Raw genomic sequence first — 18303 nt, forward strand, 5'->3', positions numbered from 1 at the left:
GAAATGGAGGATCCACAGAATTCAATCACTTGTCCAAGATCACAGGTTCTGGTAGATGGTAGAGCCACTGGCCTGAGTCCTAAGTTAGACCTCCTCTCTGGACTCCTAAGAGGTAGCTGCATTTTCTATACCTGAGTGGCTGATGGTGAAGGCAGCAGGGCCAGCAGGGCAGAGCATTGCCAGCAACTCTGTGCCAGGAGGCTTCATACCCTCTTCCTCCCTCACTTAGCACCTGAAAACCTGGAAATTCCCAGAAGCCATATAACTGTGGATTCTGCTGTGGTTGATAAAGACTTCTTTTAAGTGAGTCATTTCCTTCAAAAGGGAGGGAAAAAAATGTGTTTAGATTTCAGCAAGAATGCCCTTCCCCACCACACCCGCACACCCTTACTTACCCCGATCTTGCTCAGGACTCAGAACCCTGTGCCAGGGAGCATCCGTTGGTGGAGAACCTCCCATCCAGCCTCACAAACTCTTTGTGGCACAGGCACCTGAGGTCACAATTGACCCCAGGGAAATGAACCAGGGCCAGGCCCATTCATTCAGAAAGGCTGGGCCTCCTTCTTCAATCCCAGTGACAGGAGCAGACTTGCCTCCTCAGAAGCTGGCCATCTGTCTGGTTATCTTCACTTACTGGGTGGGGCCTTCCTTTCTGTCTTGTTCTGCCTGTCTTCTTTCCCACCCAGTTTCTCTCTTCTCTGCCTATGTCTATCTTGTTCTCTTTTCCTGTCTCTCCAGTCATTCATTCGTTCATTTTTCCTTTGCCTTATTGATTGAGCCTCTGATCCATAGGTTCCCATTCTTGGTTTCTCTCCTATTCAGGTGGCCCCCTACCATGAGGGTTACTTGCTAGCTGCCCTCTATGAAGCTGAGCAATTCTCATCCCCTTCCCTAATTCCAGACCTCGAGCTGAGTCAAGCTAAGGCCTCTTGGATGTTTCCTGTGGCCTTAACTAGATAATGTATTCATGTTTTTTAACAGCTTTACTGAGGTTTAATTATATACAATAACACTTAAGCATTTTGAGTATACAGTTCAAAAACTTTTGGTAAACATATACAGCATGTAATGACTACCAACATCAAGATACCAGACGTTTGCATCATCTCAAAAAGCTCTCTTGTGCCCCTTTGCTATCAATCCTGTCTCCCCACTCTAGCTCTTGGCAACACTTAATCTGTTTTCTGTCACTATAGTTATGGCTTATTTTTAAAACATTTTATATAATTGGCATTATATAGTGTATAGTCTTCAGTGTCCTGCATCTTTCATTTAGGGTGATGTTAAGATTCATCCTGCTGTTGCATGTATCACTGAGGAGTACACCGCTGTGGTTATACCACAATTCGCCTCTTGATTCACCAGGTGATGGGCATTTGGGGGTGTTTCTAGTTTTTCCTTAAAATGAATGAAGTTGCTCTGAACATTCGTGTACAGGTCCTTCTATGGACATATGTTTTCATTGCTCTTAAGTAAATATTTGTGAGTACAATTGCTGAGTAGTATGAAAAGTGTATGATTAACTTTATAAAAAATGGCCAATCTGTTTTCCAGCATGGCCTGTACCATTTTGCATTCCCATTGGAAGGGTATGAGAGTTGCAGGTGCTCCACATCCTCACCAACACTTGGTATGATTGGTCCGTTTTTGTTTTTTTTGTTTGTTTGTTTGTTTGTTTTTTTAAGATAGAGTCTTGCTCTGTCGCCCAGGCTAGAGTGCAAGGGCATGATCTCGGCTCACTGTAATCTCTGCCTCCTGGGTTCAAGCGATTCTCCTGCCTCAGCCTCCTGAGTAGCTGGAATTACAGGCGCATGCCACCACCCCCAGCTAATTTTTGTATGTTTAGTAGAGACAGGGTTTCACCATGTTGGTCAGGCTAGTCTCAAACTCCTGACCTCATGATCCGCCCGCCTCGGCCTCCCAAAGTGCTGGTTGGTCTTTTTTGATTTTAGCCATTCTCATCAGTGTGTAGTGGTATCTCACAGTGCTTTTAATTTGCATTTCCCTGGTAATTATTGATGTTGAGCATATTTTTATGTATTTATTGGCCACTCAATATATCATCTTCTGTGGTATCTGTTGCCCATTTTTATTGGGTTCTTTGTCTTCTTATGAATGTATTGTGAGAGTTTCTCCAAACTGTTTTAATCTCCCTCTCTTCTCCTTCCTTCCTCCCTCCCTCTGTCCCTCTGCAGCTATCGTTCTCCCACAGTATCTCTGTCCCAGTTTTACCCTATGCCATTCTCAGGGTCTTCCACTATCTCCCCCTCACCCCTCTTCTTCATTGTCTCCTTCTCATGTCGTCCTTTCTCTTCTCCTCCAGGACACTTTAAAACCTGAGAAGCTAACATCCTTTCCCATTCCCTATTAGAAATAATGCCATCACAAGCCCACAGGTTACTGTCCTGGCCAGGCTCACTGTTCCAAGTGGGGGAAACATGCCCTCCCCAGATAAAGGCCCAGAGAAGTAAAAAGACAGACCCTAGTGTAATGAAAAGATGGCTTTGCATTCTGGCCTTTTCTGCCTCCCTAAAGGATTAATGGTGTTTGTGGATAGCAGTTCTTTTACTCAAACATAATATTGGAAATCCAAGAGTGTTAAGTGAAGTCCATCCCGTTTAATCAGTGTTCCAAAAGTTTCCACATACATAAGCCCTGTAGGGGTTTAACCTTCCCCAATCATAGGCAAGGAGCAGCCTAGCCCAAAGCCAGCTCCTTGTCATGTCTGTTTGAAGGAACCAGTGTGACAATATCTGATTACAAACTCAGAACACTTTATGCAGTGCTAAGAGTTCCTCAGGAGGGTGATTGTGGAATGGTTTCATTCTTCTTAATGCTTTATTATGGAGATATCATTCACCTACCATACAATTCACCCATTTAAGGTGTACAACTCAGTGGTTTTTAGTATATTCACAGATGTATAGCCATTACCATTACAATTTTAGGATATTCTATCACTTCAAAAAGAAACCTTGTGCCGTTTAGCTATCACCTCATATTCCCCATCATCCCAACCCTTGGAAATTATCATCTATTTTCTATCTCTGTAGATTGACTTATTCTGGACATTTCATATAAATGGAATCAACTAATATGTGGTCTTTTGTGTCTGGCTTCTTTCACTTAGCATAATGTTTTCAAGGTTCATCCATGTTCTCTTATGTATCAATACTTCATTCTTCTTTATGGCTGAATAATATTTCATTGTATGGTTGTACCATATTTTGTTTATCCACTCATTAATGAGTAGACATTTGAGTTGTTTCCCACTTTGGGTTATTATGTATAATGCTGCTGAAACATTTGCCTATAAGTTTTTGTGTGGACATATGTTTTCATTTCTTTTGAGCATACACTAGAAACAGATTTACTGGGTCATATGGTAATCCTATGTTTAATCATATTAGGAATTGCCAGACTGTTCTGCATAGAGGCTGTACCATTTTACATTCCAACCAGCAATGTATGAGGGTTTCCATTTTTATACCTCCTCCCCAACACTTATTATTTGACTAAAGTGGTTTTTTGATCCTACAACTTGATCTTTGGACTGTCACAATTACATACATGACCACACATACATTTATGCAATCATTGACATAGACACATGTACAAAATTACATGGTGGGCATACTCGTACACGCCTCTAGAGTTCACATACATACACACAGAATCTCATAATCACAATCCTTTATACAATTGTGTCTGCAATCCCACATCAGCACATATAGCATACACACATCAATCCATAGACCACATGTGTGAACAAAACAAGATTTGCAATGGACCAATGCCATCACACATGTACATTAAATTGCCATGGGCCTTGAGCAAACATACATGTTTGCTCAAAACAAAGGGACATATGTATTTAATAATGCACTCACACCTACATAAACACAAATACACAAACAATAGTTGTACCCACAAAAGCATAGTCTTAAAAAGGCACACACAGAGTTACCATCATTTATCAGTAGATGACTGAAAACAGACTGAATGTATTTACTCTGGATGGCATGGAGAAGGTTTCATTATCCTTGGTGTACTAGGTAGGAAGACCTTTTCATTCATTCCTTCACTCATTCCTTTGTTCTTTAAGCTACAAGTACGTATTGAGCATGCAGAAATACAATGATGAACCAGACTTACATAGTCCCTGCCCTCGTGGAATTTACAGTCTAGCAAGGAAACACTCATAATCTGTGATATGTGCTCAGAAGGAAATAAGCAAGGCAATATGTTTGCCAAAGCCCTAGGATAGTAGGCAGTTTACAGGAACTTTTTTTTTTTTTTTTTTTTTGAGATAGGGTCTCACTCTTTCACCCAGGTTGGAGTGCAGTGGCACAACCATGGCTCACTGCAACCTTGACCTCCCAGGCTCAAGCGAACTTCCCATCTCAGCCTCCTGAGTAGCTGGAATGACAGGCACCTGCCATCACACCCAGCTAATTTTTTTAAAAGAGATGGGATCTTACTATGTTTCCCAGGCTGGTCTAGAATTCCTGGTTCAAGCGATTCTCCCAGCTCAGCTTCCCAAAGTGCTAGGTTTATAGGCATGAGGCACTGAGCCCAGCCTTCCAGGAGCTTTTATCATTTTATCATTATTGTTTCCTCTTTTATCCTAGAAAAGTGAAAGGGATTCAAATTCAACTACTATAAGTCATTGGATAGGCATGTGTGTGTGTGTGTGTGTGTGTGTGTGTGTGTGTGTGTGTTTCTAGCAATAGTCAATAATAAGAATATGGGCTCAGAACTTGGACTACCTGATTTTAGATTTTCTTTGTTTCATACTAATTGTGTGACCTTTCTTTCCCTCTTTGTCTCAGTTTCTCATCCAAATATGGGGATTATAACAATTCCTTTAATAAGGATTAACTTAGCTGATACTTATAGAGTACTTAAAACTGCCTAGTAATTGCTCAGTTCTGAATCAATATTAGCCACCATTTCATTTTCCAAGAGCAGGTTTTCATAGAGGGAGATGGGTGGGGTGGGGAGAGGGACAGGAGGAGGAGCCTGTGTAGTGCCCTGTGGACTGTAAATTGGACGGCTCTTCATCTTCCACCCTATCTGAGCAGTCTTTTGGAATGCAGTCCTGGCAAGCCACCCCACCAGGCCATAAACCAGCTCCTCCCCACCTCCCTGTGCCCACAGCCACAAACCACAGAGAGGACTCACAATGGGTGGCACCAGGCATGGCTGTTGGTTTTCAGCTGTGTCAGGTCTTTCTACGTAGCTGCTCTGTTTGCTGTGGGCCTGGGTTGTGGCATTCATTGGTTCTGCTTGGCTGTCTTTTCTGTCTGTGCAGGTCAGCACTTATCACCCTGCACCTGTCTCTCCAGGACATTCCACAGCCGTGGTCAGTCTGCCTGGCTCCCAGCAACACCTCTCAGCGAACATGTGAGTAAAAGGCTCATCCCTTCACCCAAGTCCTGGCACAAAGGGGTCATCTTTACCATGTACAGTGGTGATCTAGCATCACCATTCCCAAAACATCCCATCCAGAGACAATAGGTCGCCTTCCTTTACCACTTCCAAGTGAAATAATGGTGAAAAACAGAAATTAGGGCCAGGCGCAGTGGCTCACACCTGTAATCCCAGCACTTCAGTAAGCTGAGGCAGGAGGATTGCTCGAACCCAGGAGTTCCAAACCTGCCTGAGCAACATAGTGAGACCTCATCTCTACAAAAAAAATTTAAAAATTAGCCAGGAATTGTTGTGCACATATATTTTCCTAGCTACTTAGGAGGCTGAGGCAGGAGGATGGGTTGAGCCCAGGAGTTTGAGGCGTCAGTGAGCTATGATCATCCCACTGCTCTCCAGCCTGGGCCACAGAGTGAGACCCTGTCTCAAAATAAAAAAGACAACACAAATTAGCAAACCACATCACTCTTAGCTCATTATTTTACAAAAGTAGAAAGAGACTGGAAGATTATATACCACAACATCACTGGGAGATTGGGTATTGAGCAATTTCTATTGTCTTGCTTTAGATTCAAAATGTTGGGTCATAAATACATGTTGTTTAGTAAACAGCAAAAAATAAATATAGCATTTTAGAAAGAAAAAACAAAAAAACCTTGTAGAGAACACTCCCCCATTCCCTTTGATAAAACGCTCCAATGTCTCACGGTCCTTGGAGTCTGGAGGGACTTCCTGATGTCTGAGGTGCCTGGAGGCCATATACTGGTGATCCCTGAATCTGGCAAACCAATGGATTGTTTCCTGAATGCCTTTGATCAGGTAGCTATTCCCACCTCCACAGCCTCATCAGTCCTGATTGTCTTTACCCCCTGACTCATACTTGGATATTACCTGCCTGATTCCTGTGTGGACTTCAGTCACAGCTAATTTTTTGTATTTTTAGTAGAGATGGTATTTCACCATGTTGGCCAGGCTGGTCTCGAATTCCTGACCTCAGGTGATCCACCTGCCTTGGCCTCCCGAACTGCTGGGATTAGAGGTGAGAACCACCGCACCCGCTTGACCGAGAAGGTTCTTATTGCTAACCACTGGGCAGTCTCTCTCCACCATTCCCCCACTCCATGTCTCCCATCAGGCACGTCTTCCTTCCTCCCTCGCCAGTTCTCTGTGTCTTCCCAGGTTTGTAGCCCTGCACTCCTACTCAGCCCATGGACCCGATGAGCTGGACCTGCAAAAGGGAGAAGGCGTCAGGGTCCTGGGGAAGTGCCAGGACGGCTGGCTCAGGGGCGTCTCCTTGGTCACCGGGCGAGTCGGCATCTTCCCAAACAATTACGTCATCCCCATTTTCAGGTGTGTCGCCTCCAATCTCAGACTTTGGGAGGTTGGGCCACCCTAGGCCAGGGGCCATCTGTGGGTTGAACTGGTGGAAGACCCAATGCTCTTTCAGAAAACAGGCCAAGAAAGCGCTTTTTGCTCTATAACCCGCCTATCTCTTTTAAAACAAAATAGCAAAACTAGTTATCTTTTTTGTAGCCCTTCACAGCTTACAAGCACTTTTGTATCTCTTAGCTCACAGGCTGTGCCCAAGAATCCTCTAAGGTAGATATTATGTTACAGATGAAAATGGTGTGCAGAGTTAAGCAACTTGCTCAAGAACTGGATGTCAGGTTTTCTTCTGCACAAATCCCAGGAACCCCACTTCACATCCTCTATCCCAATGCTCCATCTAGTGGCGTGATGGGAAAATGTGGTCAGATGACTTCCCCAGAGCACCTCCGGAAACTTCTCAGGCTGCTAGAGTGACCCCTAATCAGAGTTTCCATGAACTGAGACCCCTACCTCTTCCTCCACACCCAAGATGAAATGCTAGTAACCCTGCAGGGCCTCCTCCCTCACAGCTTTTCCCGATCTCTTACATTGTGTGGCATACTGTTCATGTCATTGACCCCCTCTTTGTCTTATCACCTCATACCACTGCCACAAATGCACCTAGACCCCAAAACTATCCATGACTCCTCCTGCCTCCACCCCCGATCAGCCCAAGCAAACCCTGTCTCAAGGCAGTGAGGCTACCACCACACATCCAACACTGTCTTTATGACATACCAGAGGGTCACAATCACAGGGAAAGAGCCCCATTGTATTCTGTGCGGGTCAGACCTAGTCATATGCCCACTTTTGGGGACCTTCATTTAGGTGAGCTGCCATGTCCGGAGGAGGGCAGCAAGAATGGTGAGGAGACAGCAAACTATATCATAGCAGAAACCGATAAAGAAACTGGGGTTATTTAACCTGTAGAAGACAAGAGACAGAGGGATCACAATACACTGTGTCAACAGGGCAGTAAATTTGTTCTGAGAGGGGGCAGTGGAGTGGACCAGTGTATGCAACTGGTCTTGGTTCAGTAAACCAAGATGTTCAAGAACATCTTGGTTCAGTAAACCAAGATGTTCAAGAACATCTTGGTTCAGTAAACCAAGATGTTCAAGAACATCTTGGTTCAATAAAAGGCAGCTTTTTCCAGCCCATAGATTTTTCCAATCAGGCTAGCTGGTGAGGTGGTGGACTCTCTTTTTAGAAAGAGTGCAGGCAAAGTCGGCCTGAGTCCTCATAGATCTAAAGTTGTATAAAAAGATTTCTTCACATGGCAGAAAGTCAGGATAAAAGATCATAGCTTTTCCTTTCAAAGAAAAGTTCTTGAAATTTGTTACAAAGTTGTAAAATATCCAAGGGCAAACTGAGGTCTATAATTGATGCTTTAATTCATTTAATTGGCAAATATTGAGTGCTAACTACATGGCAGGAACTTTTCCAGGCACTGGAGAAATACCAGTAAACAAAATATACAAAATTCCTGCTTACAGAAGCTTACATTCTAGTGGGAGAGACAAATTTTTTAAAACCAAGATATTTAAGTAATCTTTATGATGTGTTAATTATACTGGCTAACAAAAAAATCAGAAAAGGAGGATAGAATTTTGGGGGGTGGTTACAATTTTAGATAGGTTGGTGAGGGATGGCTTTGCTGAGAAGTAAGAAGGAAAGCAGGAGCCAAGCCATGTGGATCTCTGAGGCAAATGTCCAGACTAAAGACACAGCAAGTACAAACAAAGGACCTGTAGTAGTCTGGGTGCAGTGGCTCATGCCTGTAATCCTAACACTTCGGGAGGCTGAGGTGGGTGGATCACCTGAGGTCAGGAGTTTGAAACCAGCCTGGCCAACATGGTGAAACCTCATCTCTACTAAAAATACAAAAAGTAGCCAGACGTGGTGGTGGACACCTGTAATCCCAGCTACTGGGGAGGCTGGGGCAGGAGAATCACTTCAACTGGGAGGGCAGAGGTTACATGAAGCCAACAGGATTGGATTAGAGCAAGCAAGGGGGATATTAGAAAGGAAGCCAGAATGGTAATGGGGTAGCCAGGTCATAAAGAATTTCCTAGGTCATAATGAGGGGTTTGGCTTTAAGCCTGTTGCTGGGTTTTGAGCAGAAGAGTAACATAATCTTAGTTGTGTTTAACCAGAATCCCTGTATTTGCTGGGTTGAGAATAAACTATACAAAGGAAAAGGGGGAAGCAGAAAACCTAGCTAAGAAGATATCATAATCCTGGGGAGAGGTGATGGTGAATTGAACCAAAGTGTTAGCTGTGGAGGTAGGGAGAGGTGGTTAGATTCTGAATACACCTTAGACAACAGGGTTTTCTAAAAGATAAAATGTCAGATGTGAAAGAATGGAGGATCCAAGGTGAGACCAAGTTTTTTTCCCTGAGTGACTGCAAGAGGGAGTTGCCTTTAAATGAGATAGTGACTGCTCCATAAAACGAGCATGTTTTGGGGTATGGAGGGAAGTAAAAGCTTAGTTCACAGCAGACTAAGCCTGAGATGTCTCTTAATAATCCAAGTAAAGGTGTTGGTAAGCAGTTGAATACATGAGTTTAGCATTTAAGAGAGAGCTCCAGCCTTGAGATGCTATTTAAAGCCCTGAAACGAGATGAGATCATCATGGTGGGATGAGTTGTATCCAGAGAATGACAACGAGCCAGAAGCTGAAATCTTCAAGGAGTGAGAGGAGAGACTTGGAGAGTAAATGCTGACTGCAGGAAGGTGGAGTGGTGGGTAGTCAAGTCTGATAATGAGTCAAAGCTGGGAAGTATTGAGGAGTGTGGGAAATGGCCTAGAACTGACAGTGAGGAGCAAGGAGGATGCCTACCCTAATTTATGAACGGTTTCTTCCATGGCTTTAAAATGAATTCCCCAGGGCCCATCCCCACGACTAGGGCATTTGCTTATACATCAGGCCTTAGTCCTAAATCCTGGTTATACCATCAAAGACTCAATAGAATAAGAGTGACCATATGCTTTATCATCCAAATTAGGACACTTTTGGGCAGGTATCAGCTGAGACTCTCCGGGGAAAATCAAGCCGTGTGGTCATCCTAAATAGAGTGTGTGTAGAATTTCATCCCAGTGTATTTCAAGGCTCCAGTTTTCATTTCTCTCCTTGGCCAAGGTCGGTCTATTGTGTTCTTGGGCAAGTCATGAGCATCTCTACTCACCCCTTCTGAGATGCCTACATGTCAGGCAACAGATGGAGTTTCAGCACAATAGATTGCCATTGAGTTCTCCCCTCACTCCCAGTTCAGGGAAATCTGAACATATGCAAATATTGAGGTGCCACTAACATTGAGGCATGGTTTTGTTTATGGGGAACCAACATTCTCAGGAAGAACAAGTGCCTATTAGAGGATATGCTCCTGAGGGTTCTTAGGTGGCAGAGGATCAATGCTTTCACCGTGTTTATACTTTTTCCTTGATGATCTCTCTAATGCAAAAAAGGGCTCCCATCCCCACTAATCTCCCACATGAATGATACATATCCAGTCCATCTATCTGTGTGCAGGTGACCCTTGTTCTTAACCACCATTTCCTTGGTGGGAAGTTTACTTCTTCCCATGTCTCAGGGATGAATAACACTGTCCTTGTCAGCTGAGTTCCTACTATTATTAGCAAGTTTTGTGTAAGAACTGAGTGGATTGGGCTACATGTGCTAGGCCCCTTTCTGTTCTTTGATTCTCTGTGTTTGGGTCCTTTTGCCCCTAGCCTGTCTTCTGTTTATAGTGATGGCTCTTCACTGCCATCCAGCCCCCTTGGTGTGTACTGCAGCCTTTTATAAAACAGCCAGGGCCCAAAGGTGTGAGCATTTGAACCTATGCTCTTATTAACATCATCACCTAATGAACTGAGCCACCCAGAATTTGGGGATAAACTAGAGATTATAATTGACTAGAATGCTAGGATTTCAATTTAAGAGCCAGCAGGTGAGCCTTTCAGCTACCAGGAGAGGAAAAGGCTGTTGTGCTATTCTGTGGTCCAGCCCTCTGTGCTAGATGATGACACCAACCTGTCCAGCTGTTATTGACCACAACTAAATCTCTGCCACCATGTTGCCTCTTCCCAGATCCTGGAGACTTTCATTGGCTCAGGTTATATAGAACATTTGTCAAGTTTTCATCTGTCCAGCATCTAAATCCCCCTTTAATAGCAGCAACATCCCTTTGGGTCTCCTCTATTGTGTGTAGTCTTGGTGGGAGGTAGAGGTTTCCTTCCTTTTCAGAGGCTGAAGAAATGCAATCCTCCTCCTCCTCAACTCATCACCACAGCTAAGGGTCAGGCTCAGCCAATATGACATTCCCTCTTGGGACTTGGAAACTTGAACAAGGGAGGAAAAGATGTGGGCAAAGTTGAAGACCACTCAATGTGAGAACACCAGCCACAGCATATGATTGGACTCTTCCTGCTGCTGAGCTCCCTGTAGCTTCCTTGGATCTTGTTTCCAAGTCCTCTACTCTTCTTCCTGTCCTCCTAATAAAATCCCTTCTGCCCAATTAGCCAGGATCTTCCTCTTTCTTGCAACTTTCGCAGACATATGCCTACCTGGTGCCTTATGGGTGGAGAAAAGTGACAAATGGGCCACCACTCATTTGCCTTTAACTCTACACAAAGCTATACAAAAATTGTCAAGGTCCAACTGTTCTCCTTACTGGGAGGCTGCTGCCAGTGGTGAACACAGTAGAGCTGCTGTTTGTGATGCCCTTTTTGAATATTGGGCCAGCTCTTAAGGGCTAACATCCCAGTTAGAGAAAAGGACGCAGGGACCTGCACGGTGGAGCAAATCAGAGGCAACATCCACTCTTCCCACCTAAGCCCAGAATGCCTTTCAGTCTCTCCATCTGGAAAACAAAGATCATAATGTCTGCAGGTCTGGGGGTGTCGTGGGGGTTAATATATGATAGCAAAGTGTTTTGACATTGGAAGAAAGTGCTAGATAAGTGCTGAGATTTCTGCCAAAAGACATAGAGGCACTCAGTGTTGGATGGGAGATTTGGGATTTAGAAGTTCCTGGAATCCAACTCAGTGCTGAGCTCAGAAAAATGAGGTCACACCTTGGTCTATAAAGAGTCATTCAAAAAGGGGACTGATGGAATAAGGCTGGTGTGGGCCTAATTAGCTGTATGCTGCCCTTGCTGCTGCTGCTGCTGCTGCTGCTACTGCTGCAAAAAATTTGGAATTTGTCTTTCCTGTTGCCAGTCCACTTTGCAGCATCCAACACCTTGAGGCCTCTGTTCAAAAGACAGGCAGATCAGTTGCACTCTGGCATGGAAGCCAATGCTGGAGATTTCTTCCCACTGCCCAGGCCTTGTCCCCAGAATATAGTCTGACCTCTCTCTAATGAACAGCCATACTCGTTTTCACTGACAACACCACCATGGGGACCAGAGACAGGTTGAAGTCCCCTTGCTGCGAGCATCAGTTCCTAGAGCACTTGGTTGAATATACTTCTCAGGCAGCATTGACCACAATTAAACAATGCCTTACTTATCTTCGTACAATACTGGCTTGTTGTTAAACTACATATTACTTTGTCAATCAAAAGAAGGAAAGACAAAGAGAGAGAGGAGAAATGAGGGTAAATGACCTAAAGGAAAACTTGGAGGCATTGGTAAGAAGGAAACCATTTGGCATCTCTGTGCCAGGGTCTTAGTTGAGTTGGTTATTCCCAGGAAATTAGCAGAGGTTACTTAATCAACAGGGTGACAAGGTGATTAATGGACTGCTCAATAGGAAATGTGATGTTGGGAATGGATTGGTAAAAGGGCAAGAAAGGCATGTAAAATGACAGTCACTCCCCATGGAGTTCAGGGAGCTGCAGTCTGGAAACAGTGGATAAGGGATTGTTGTTTCATAAAACTTTAATGAAATTCTTGAAAATCATAGCCCAAGGCTGAAGAATTAAAGTCTTATGGAGGCATGTGTAGGGCCTACCAGCTGCTTTAGTTCATTTGTTGCAGGCAGAATAAAGGACTTTTCCTGCCACCAAATGATGAATGCTCCAACTAGCCAGGAGGTGGTATAGCTCACTGGTAAGAACAGAGAGCCAGCCTAGACCTGGGTTCAAGTAGCTGCTTGGGCAACCAACTGTATAAGTCTTTGTGTTTTGTTATTTATAAAATAGTGGCACTAAGAGTACCTAGCTTAGAGGACTATTGTAAAGAACCCATGAGAAAATATGGGCAAAGCACTTGGCCAATACCTGGCATACACTAAGCACTCTATATGTGTTAGCCAAAATGATGTGTCAGTGCTGAAAGCAGCATAGCAGACATTTAACAAATGTTTATTGATCCACAGTATATGCAGAACACAGATATATAAGTCATACGAAATCTCTGCCTTCAAAGACTTTGGAATTTGTGAAAAAGTCACTGACTCAACAAGAAATTGCCACTGTAAAACGAAATAAACACATATAGGATCCTATGCTCTGAGCTTAAGAGCTAAAGGGATGTGGGGTGAGGAATGATCAGAACTGGAGTGAAAAAGGATGAAATTCAAGTCTTCTAGCTCCACCAAGGCCTTGATATGAGCCCCCCTTCCTTCCCTCAGCACACCCTCACAGTTATCCGGGTGTAGGGAGGTGGGGCCAACTTTAGTTAAGCCTGTAGTTCACAAAATGGGTGTGTATGGGTGGGAAGAAGGTGAGAAGTAGCCACATTTGGTATGTGGTTGGGAGCTGATAGGTTTTTAAATAGGACTCTTGACTGAACATTTTCTTTCTCTATTTCTTTTCTTAAAAAAAAAATTTTTCCAAAACCAGAAAGACCTCTAGTTTTCCAGACTCCCGGAGCCCTGGTCTCTACACCACATGGACGTTATCCACCTCCTCTGTGTCCTCCCAAGGCAGCATTTCAGAAGGTGATCCACAGCAAAGCCGTCCCTTCAAATCCGTCTTTGTGCCCACTGCCATAGTCAACCCCGTGAGAAGCACAGCCGGCCCTGGGACTTCAGGACAAGGGTCTCTTCGGAAAGGGCGGAGCAGCATGAGAAAGAGTAAGTGGTGGCAGAGAGGTACGTGCCTAGAGCTAAGTGATAGGGGGATCTGACCCCGGGGTACACAGGATGCTTTTTGCAAAAACAGGGTCTTGGCTTTAAACTAAGCCCCTGCAAAGGGTATTATACAATTCCCAAATGATGAGTTTTATTGAATGAAGTCATACCAACTCAAGGTGATGGCCCTAGGTTACTTCATACATGCTTGTTGAATGACTGGGGTGATGGCAGCCCTGAGTGCCAACATGTAATTAGAACATGGCCAACGTGGACACTGGCTCTTATTAAGACACAGTGATGAAAGCATTTGCTGGGTCAGTGCTTCTCAAACTGTATTCCAAGGAATCCCTCAGCGGGTGCCACAGGAGAAACAGAAGAATGGGGTGGATGGGCAGGGCTTGGGAGTAGGAAATGAGGATTAAGGAGGCAGTGATCAGAGCCCCTGATACCCACCATGTTATTTAAGTAATGAATGCATAGAACTTTTTTGAAAAGGTTTACAGTATACGAACTGGACAAAAGCAAATCTCCCTCATATCCTTAACCCTGAGTCCCAAGTTCTCTTCCATAAATAGACAGATGGAAACACACACACCTGTTAACCATACTCACTGCATTGTTCTACACCTTGCTTTATTTTTACCATCATGACATCCACATTGCACACATGGCAGTACATACAGATTCTTGAGAACTATGCTTTTGTCTCTTCACATAGTGAACTTCTACATAAGATTTCCTTTTCAGGCATTGTAAAAAGTGTTTGAAACCCAATTCTTCTACAAAAATCAAGATTTTATTTTCTTATACCTCTGTAGAAGAAGACAACAAGCCAAGCCCAGAAAATATGATTTATTCTATGTTCCCTGAATTAAACTAAGCTCTGCGATCTCTCTTGTGATCTTAACAGATGAATTAACATGAAAACGCAATAGGATTGGTCAATACAGAAGAGTAAGGTGTGGGACAATATGCCCCTTTTTAAGGAAAGAGCTCCCCTTAAAAAGAAAGCACATATCTTAGCTTCGCTGTCCAGTGCCTTCATCTGACAGCCTGTTTGACCACCAGTCCCATGACTCTGGGCACTTCATTCCACTCAACTATGCCTCCCTCCATCACCTTCCTGTACCTCCCTCCACCTCTCCCCACAACACACACACACACACAATAAGTAATCCCACCACAACAGCCTTGGGAAAATGACTAACTTCTTCTGCCTTCAGTTCACTCTTCTGTAAATGGGAAATAAAAATTCCTACCTCATCAGGGTTAACTTAATAAAACAACCCATATATGGCTGATAGCACAGTGCCTGGCACATAATAATCTGTCAGGAAACATTAGTTTTTTATAGTATTTTTTTATTATTATCATTGCTACTGCAATCAAGATCATCTTTGGTCCATCCAGAGCACGAACTCACATAAGGTTGAAAGGTTCATACACAGCTGAATGTGTGTGGCTCACACCTGTAACCCTAGCACTTTGGGAGGCTGAGGTGGGAACATTACTTGAGCTCAGGAGTTCAAGACCAGCCTGGGCAATATAGTGAGACCTCATCTCTAAAAAAAAAATTAAAAGAACAAACCAAGTATGGTGGCACTTGCCTGTGGTCTCAGCTACTTTTGGGGCTGAGGAGGGAAGATGGCTTGAGCCGGGAAGGTTGAGACTGCAGTGAGCTACAATCTCCTACTGTACTCCAGTCTGGGCTGTTAGTGTCTCTCTCTCTCTCTCTCTCTCTCTCTCTCTCTCTCTCTCTATATATATATATATATATATATATATATATATATATATATATATATATATTTGATTTAAAAAAGGAGAAATGTTCACACTCAGTCTAGACCACTTAGGTATGCAGAGTTGCATCCTGAAAGCAATTGCTCACACTTTCCTTAATATACTCCCTCTCCACCTTTGCAAAATCTTGATTGGCATGGAGCCTCGACTGCTTGCATTGTATACACATGTAATAAGAAAGCATTAAATCTCTTGGAAATTAGGAATTGACAAGATAAATAGATAAGGCATAAAGCCAATTTTTCACACATTTACAAGAGCCTAAGGACATGTCTGCCTGGTGCTGCTTTGACTTCCCAGGTCCGGGAGGCTTTCTCTTTCTCTCTTTTCCCAAGGTGAGGCTGGCAAGCTATCAGTCTCTCCAGAGCAAAGAGAAATGGCAGGAGAATTGACTGTGTGAAACTCACAGGGCTGTTAGTGGAAAAATAAATGTCTAAATTGAAAGGGTCACACTTGTGTAAATGGTGACTGGCTTGCTTGCAGCAGCTGAGGACACCGACTGTGTTTAGCGAGTGTCCTGCTTTTCATGTACACATCTGGCTTAATAAGAAGTCACGATGCAGACGTGGCCTTGGCTCAGACCCTCTGTGCTGGACACAAATGACTTTGATTCAAACTCAAGTCCGTGGAGTGTCACAAAGGACTAACAACGCTGGCTGGGACAAAACCTACAGCTTCTCTAAATGCTGAGGGGCCCCTATGGAGAAATGGCCCAGTGTGTTTCTCATGGGTGTCTCCTCCACTTCCCCACAGAATGCAATGAACTCCTGATTCCCCAGGTCACCTACAGGATATATGTCCAATGGATGGGGATCTCCTGCCTTCCAGAGAATTTGAGGGGAAGAAATGACCTTTTCCTGAGACAGGACCATCTCAATTTAAAAAAAAAAAAAAAGGAAAAGGAAAACAATGAGCTCAGGAAGGGACAAAACCAAGCTCTTGGACCTTGCATTTTTAGGATATGTGATCCTTTATCCAAAAATAATGATAGCTAACAAACATGCGGCATTTATCATATTCCAGGCACTATCCTGATACTTTGCACACCAAATAGAATGCAATCCTCCCAGCAGCCCAATGATGTACTGTTATTATCTCCAGCTTACAAACGAGAGAACTGAGGTGCAGAGAGGTGACGTGACTTAACTCATCCCAGGCTTTCCAGGAGGAGGTCTGATTCCAGATCCTTTGTCATGAGACATTGCAAAGCCCATCCTCACAGCCCTAACTGTGGAATAACCTTTCCAAATTTGCCTTTGTCTGCTGTTGTGCTGGCCTAGCACTCCCAGTGATTTCCACTCACCCTTTCTCCCTGCAGCCCCCGACAAAAAGCAACCCCCACCTGCCACATGCCTAAAGCTTCTGTCAAGATTTTCACAGCAAGTCGCTGGGCAGAGTTTTCCTCTCTCCTCCTCTCTTTCTCCTTTTCCTCTCTCTCATTCTTCTCGGTTGCCTCTCCTTTGTGTTTCTCAATGTCTTCTATTTCCTATCTCTGATTCTGTCATGTGTTTCCTATTTGGTCTGACTGCCTCTGTGTCTGCTTCACGTGTGTGTGTGTGTGTGCGTGTGTGTGTGTGTATCACAAGGCAAATGGAAGCAATATACCTTCTGACAGCCCCCCTACACACACACACACACACATACACACTCACACACACCATTCAGCCAGAGAGATATTTGCTGCCAGCATCAGCAAACAGCACTAAAAAAAGAATAAGGTCACCTTTGAAAGACCCGGAGAGAATGTGAGTGCAGTCAGATTAGGAAAGCGCTTGTCTATTCTGGGATATCAGGAAGCACTGCTTACCCAGCCCCACCCAACCTACTGCCAGCCGCCCCTGCTGCTGATCTCTCTGTCCTATAATTCCCCAGATGGATCCCTGCAGAGACCCCTCCAGTCCGGGATCCCCACTCTCGTGGTAGGCTCCCTCAGACGCAGCCCCACCATGGTCGTTCGGCCTCAGCAGTTCCAATTCTACCAGCCACAGGGGATCCCCTCCTCCCCCTCAGCCATGGTGGTGGAGATGGGGTCCAAGCCTGCCCTCACGGGGGAGCCCGCCCTCACGTGCATCAGCAGGGGCAGCGAGGCCCGGATCCACTCCGCGGCCAGCTCCCTCATTATGGAAGACAAAGAAATCCCCATCAAGAGTGAGCCTCTGCCAAAACCGCCCGCGTCTGCCCCACCATCCATCCTGGTGAAACCAGAAAACTCAAGAAATGGCATCGAAAAGGTAGGATCAGAGTGACATTGGGGGCCCAACTCTTTCGATCCCGTACTATGCATAGTGTCTCAGCTCGGAGATTTTAGTGTTGGTGAACAAGGAACCAAAATTGCAGCCTCGAAAGAATCCTCACACATAACACTCCTCCTCCCCAACTCCCCACTGAGCCATGGCCAACATCCCCACATCACCCACACCCTCCCTACATGTGTTACTGATTCGCCTTTATGTTTCCTGAATATTTTACATATCTTTTGAGGCCCAAAAGTGGCTTGAAAAAAAAGCATGACTTTGGCATTAGATGAATCTTGCTTTGAATTCCAGCTCTGCTGCTTGCTAGCTGGGTGACTTTGGTCAAAATACTTCACCCTTCTGAGTCACTTAGTTTGCATAATCTGTAAAATGGAGGTAGAAAGAGTAATGGCCACACAGTAATGGAGTGGAGATTAAATGAGATAT

General features: G+C 44.3%; 1 protein-coding gene across 6 annotated transcripts in view; it reads left to right on the forward strand.

Annotated features, from left to right (window-relative positions):
• The window catches only part of SH3RF2 (SH3 domain containing ring finger 2), a 145585-nt gene that overhangs the window by 105713 nt on the left and 21569 nt on the right, over positions 1 to 18303 (forward strand). For 3 of the 6 annotated variants that reach the window (XM_055112745.2, XM_034960719.3, XM_008954496.4), the window contains exons 6-9: positions 5315 to 5406; positions 6610 to 6780; positions 13587 to 13819; positions 17495 to 17853. In XM_055112745.2, the coding sequence (XP_054968720.1) occupies positions 5315 to 5406; positions 6610 to 6780; positions 13587 to 13819; positions 17495 to 17853 (855 nt within the window). Of the gene's footprint in view, positions 1 to 5314; positions 5407 to 6609; positions 6781 to 13586; positions 13838 to 17494; positions 17854 to 18303 lie in introns of all 6 variants that reach the window. The other 3 variants (XM_063604663.1, XM_034960717.3, XM_063604664.1) reach the window with 2 other exon arrangements.

The sequence above is a fragment of the Pan paniscus genome, chromosome 4 (genome assembly GCF_029289425.2).
Source record: "Pan paniscus chromosome 4, NHGRI_mPanPan1-v2.0_pri, whole genome shotgun sequence".
Taxonomy (NCBI): domain Eukaryota; kingdom Metazoa; phylum Chordata; class Mammalia; order Primates; family Hominidae; genus Pan; species Pan paniscus.